This window comes from Tarenaya hassleriana, unplaced genomic scaffold (assembly GCF_000463585.1).
Source record: "Tarenaya hassleriana unplaced genomic scaffold, ASM46358v1 Cleome8, whole genome shotgun sequence".
Taxonomy (NCBI): domain Eukaryota; kingdom Viridiplantae; phylum Streptophyta; class Magnoliopsida; order Brassicales; family Cleomaceae; genus Tarenaya; species Tarenaya hassleriana.
This window is the reverse complement of record NW_010970490.1, coordinates 375,464-379,709: the sequence shown is the minus strand read 5'-3', so window position 1 is coordinate 379,709 and position 4,246 is coordinate 375,464. Positions and strand designations below refer to the sequence as shown.

Genomic DNA, 4,246 nt, shown 5'->3' with positions numbered 1-4,246 from the left:
TTCAGCATCTTGAGAACTTTCGTCGAGGTTTTCAGACTATAGCTCGGGGGCTTGCATTCCAAAGAACACCAACACACAAATGCATACAACCTTGTCAAACTCTCATCCAAGAACAAAACGCAGAGACATATTTTCTCGGAACACTTGGTTTGGTGGGAGAAAGGGCAAGGCTTTACCTCCAATGAGCTGCTGTAACTTGCGGGAGAGACTGGTTGGACGCCATGGCCATTCCTCTGGACCTGTCTATGATCAGGACCAAGCTTTGATGAGATTTCCCTCTGCAATGAAATTCGGCACAAAGCATCAGTTTCTCCAACACGACGACAACGAAAAACCAAAAACTAGACATCGAGAAACCATATTTCTTGTCAAGAGATTTTCCGGTGGAATTGTCGGAAGAATTCCGGCGTTTTACAACAAACAAAACCCAGAAGACTATACCCCTCATACACCCATCAAAGCATTAAACTAATCGAATTTACCAAAAAAAAAGATGTGAAAGTGGCACCTGGTGATCATGAGGAGGGCCATCATGCAGTGTTTCCGTATCAGAAGCCTCTTCTTCAACCTTATCTCGGCGACGAACTCGCCCAAGCTTACGAAGATCTCTCCGCATGATCGGTGGCCGGAATTGTTCGATTTCCCACAATTCGGCGCACAATTTCCGGGCAGAAACCGCCGTCGTCGCCGGATTCGTCAGGAACTCCTTACTATCGACGGCGGCGGAAGCCCCGTCTCGCGGCGGTGGAGAGAAATGGAGGCGCCAACTGGGTGGGGGAGTAGAGGGACCGGTTCTCTTATACCTATTGCCCACCAACAAACACTCTCTCCACTTTTTCGCCATTTCTTCTCCACCTCCTCCTCCTCCACATTCTCTCTCCCCCACTTTTTCTTCTCTCACCATCTCTCTTTCTCTCTTCGAAAATTTTCAAACTTTTACCCTGTTTTCCTGTTCGTTTCTTTGTCTCTTGTAAAGCCAATTAAGCCAAGGAAACCCAGATGGAGGAGGATGATCCTCTCGAACAAGACGACTGTTTTGCACTCTGACCTAATTAAAAGTTCGGATCTTTTGTTCTCTGGCAGTTCGTCGGGCACAGGACCGATGACTCTGCTCCGTCTGCGGTTTAATTTTAAAAAATGGATTATGGGTTTTATCCTTGAATGGCATTTTTTTTTCTTAAATTACAAGGGCACGAATTTTGATTGACGTTTTTTAGCTGATTTTTCTCAACCTTCTGTTTCGGACAACATTTGCATTTCTTAATCAAACCGCTGGAGTCATCGAATTGAGATAATATTCTTCCGTTTCATATTCCCGTTATACGGAATGGATATACCACTCTTTTTAATGAATAATGATAACAAAAGACCATAAAGTTTTAGTTTTCAAATTCATTCGGATTACAAAGTTTTACTATTGTGATTGGCCCACCGTACAATCACCTCGTCCACACAAAAAAAAACTTTTTTTTTCGGTTTCATATTTGATGCCAAAAAACATGCGTAGAAAAACAAGAAGAGGTGTCTCTTGCTCCCCGACAAAGAGTGTTGTGTAACTCTCTGACCTTTACGCCACTCCCAACAAAGCCTTAGATTTTGGATCCGCACTGTTATTGCGTCTTTGTGAGAAATATGAAATGTTTTTTTAATACATATATTTTTATGGTAATATGTTTTTTATTTTTTTTATTTAGAAAAGATGTAAAATGTTATGTATACTTCTTGTTATTACGTAAATTTTCAATATAATATTTATAGCGTAAATTTCTTAAACTTCCTAATTTACATTTACATCCTCCTAATCACTCACTCACTTCCCATATATTTTCGGAGAGTGATGGATTTAATAAGAAAAATCAAATCCTGTTTCGGAATACATTTATTGTGGGGAAAAAGTTAAAACGGTGATGATTACGGCACTAACCATGTTTTTACCACTAGTAAATTTGGGGATTGAGGTAGGTTAATAGAGTGGTTATGAGGTTAAATGGGTGAAAACATAAGATATATCTTTTCATGCTGACCAACTATGTTCATGATAATATCTTAACGCCCTCGACCAACAAAACATGGGCTTTGATGATCAAATTTACAATGACACGTGTCGTGAAAAGGATGCCATTTTCCCCTCGACAAAAACCACAATTCAAATGCCACATCTTTTGTTTGAATCCTGTGCCTATATATATATATGACAATTGAATAATAATATATAGTTTGAAAAAATTTGATGCATAAATAAGAAATAATGGAGTTGGGCCATTTGGATGAAGTCCAAGACAAAACACAATATGGGGTTCTGTGATACTTTATAAGGCCCCCCACGAGCAGAAAAGCCCATGCCGACAAGGAAAGAAAACCCATGCAACCCCGTATATGTATCTATTTATATATTGTTGGTTGCGTTTATAAATCAGATGAAAACGCATATAAAAATATCTTTCTAAAAAATGTTTACTTGGATTAGCTTTTATTGAATTAAATATCATATCGAAAAGACCCAACAGTTCGTGGTTGAAAACTAACAAAATCATATTCAAGATCGTGAGTTCGATTCCACCGATGAAGAAGAGGGAGCGCAATGGGACGAAGTTCCAATGAACTTATGGTTATCTTTAAAAAAAAACATATCGGAAATAAGCTCCTTGTCGTAGCTGTGATCCAATGGGCCTATAAGACAGAGACTGCCGGACCCCACAAATCCCATAACCAAAAGATGGCTCCAGACAGTCCCACACCAATGTATACTGCAATAACATATTTAAATAAACTCCAACCAATTTTAATTGCTTCTTTCAATTCACTCATATGATATATACATATATCGAATTTTCAGGGACAGCAACAAGACAACCTGGTTTCAGAAACCCGACCCCTCTCGACTTTTACCGTACTCGACCTAAAAAAAGGTGTCAACCGTGTGGATTGGTGGACCTATCAGATAAATAAAAACTTCTGGTACCGATATGAAATGTAATAACTGTTTTAAGTACCAAAATGTAAATAACAATATTCCCGAACTCTTCAACAACTCCGCCATTCTGCAGGTACTTTACCTTCATGTGCAAAGCATTTCCCGACAATCGGACAAAACTCCCAAGATTTTGGATACCCTTTGTAACACACTTTTCTATATCATGGATTTCGACTTTGGTTTGGTCCGACGAGAATATGAACTAAACAATTAAGAGATAAAACTATGGAGCGATATCAAGTCTCGGTTCGAAGCAAAAACCAGTGAAGAGTTGAAGCGGGAACCTCTTTGAGACGGGGCATTTCTGAGACCATCTCCATTGCCTCTGGTTCATGTCGAAGGTCAGAAGAGTAGGAGCTCCATAGCTCTGTATGTATATCAGATCATCGGTGCCACTGCTTGCGAAAACATCGTCAAACTCTCCGAAACCTTGGAAGAACCTCTGAGGCATTTTGGCAATCTCTTCCCACTGTCTCCCCTTCAAAACCCAGATCCCGATCCCCTTTATAATGTCTCTTCTGTCCGGTTTCCCGATTCCTCCGACCATCACGAGCTTCTCTCCGAGGTTCATCAGCCTTCCGCACGTGAGAGAGCACGGCATCGGAATGAAAGTCCTCATCAGGATTGAACAAGAAGATCGGGACGATAGGTTGAAAGTGATCAGACCATGGCGGTGATCAGGCATTCCTCCCCCTGTCGAGTAGATCAAGAAGTATAATATTCCATCACAGATGATGCTCTCGTCCCCGCCCCTCCATCCAGACAGGACATCTGTTACATATGTTGCCCAAGTCATCGTTTCCGAGTTATATATGTGAATGGACAGATCCCATTGGAAGAAATTCCCGGGCACTTGCTTGGATCTCACAACCGAGACTGAATAACTCTGCAGCTCTCGGTTCACTGACACTGAAAGGGCGGTGTAATCTGTCAGCCTGTGACCGGGTGGCTCGAGAAGCCTCCGCCATTGTTTGGTGATGGGATTACAGACATAAATCTTGTTCCTACAGTCATTGTCCATGAAACAGACCAACCCACAAGAGGAAGCGACAAACCAGTTGGATCTCTCGATGCAAGGAAGATCAATGCTGTACCATTTTCGGAGAATAGGGTCATAGGCATAACCTGAAGGCTCGTCTGAACTTGTGAACATGAAGTACCAAGGTATCTGGGAAACAGTGTTGGAGAAATTCCACAAGAACCTTCTGGAAGTGACGATCTCGTTCCACCTTTTGCATACGGAACCCGCCCTGAAAATGCTTGCGATCGGAA

At 41.5% G+C, this 4,246-nt stretch overlaps 2 protein-coding genes across 3 annotated transcripts in view; both read right to left on the bottom strand.

Moving 5' to 3' along the window:
- The window catches only part of LOC104802053 (uncharacterized protein At5g41620-like), a 2,603-nt gene extending 1,496 nt beyond the window's left edge, over window positions 1-1,107 (bottom strand). The window contains exons 1-3 of the mRNA XM_010525476.1: window positions 509-1,107; window positions 177-278; window positions 3-50 (exon numbers count right to left, since the gene is read on the bottom strand). Of these exons, the coding sequence (XP_010523778.1) occupies window positions 3-50; window positions 177-278; window positions 509-904 (546 nt within the window). The 5' untranslated portion in view covers window positions 905-1,107. The remainder of the gene's footprint in view (window positions 1-2; window positions 51-176; window positions 279-508) is intronic.
- A 1,671-nt stretch (window positions 1,108-2,778) lies between these two features.
- LOC104802052 (F-box/kelch-repeat protein At3g61590-like) overlaps window positions 2,779-4,246 on the bottom strand; it is a 3,262-nt gene continuing 1,794 nt past the window's right edge. For both annotated transcript variants that reach the window (XM_010525474.2, XM_010525475.2), the window contains exon 3: window positions 2,779-4,246. In XM_010525474.2, the coding sequence (XP_010523776.1) occupies window positions 3,198-4,246 (1,049 nt within the window). In that variant the 3' untranslated portion in view covers window positions 2,779-3,197.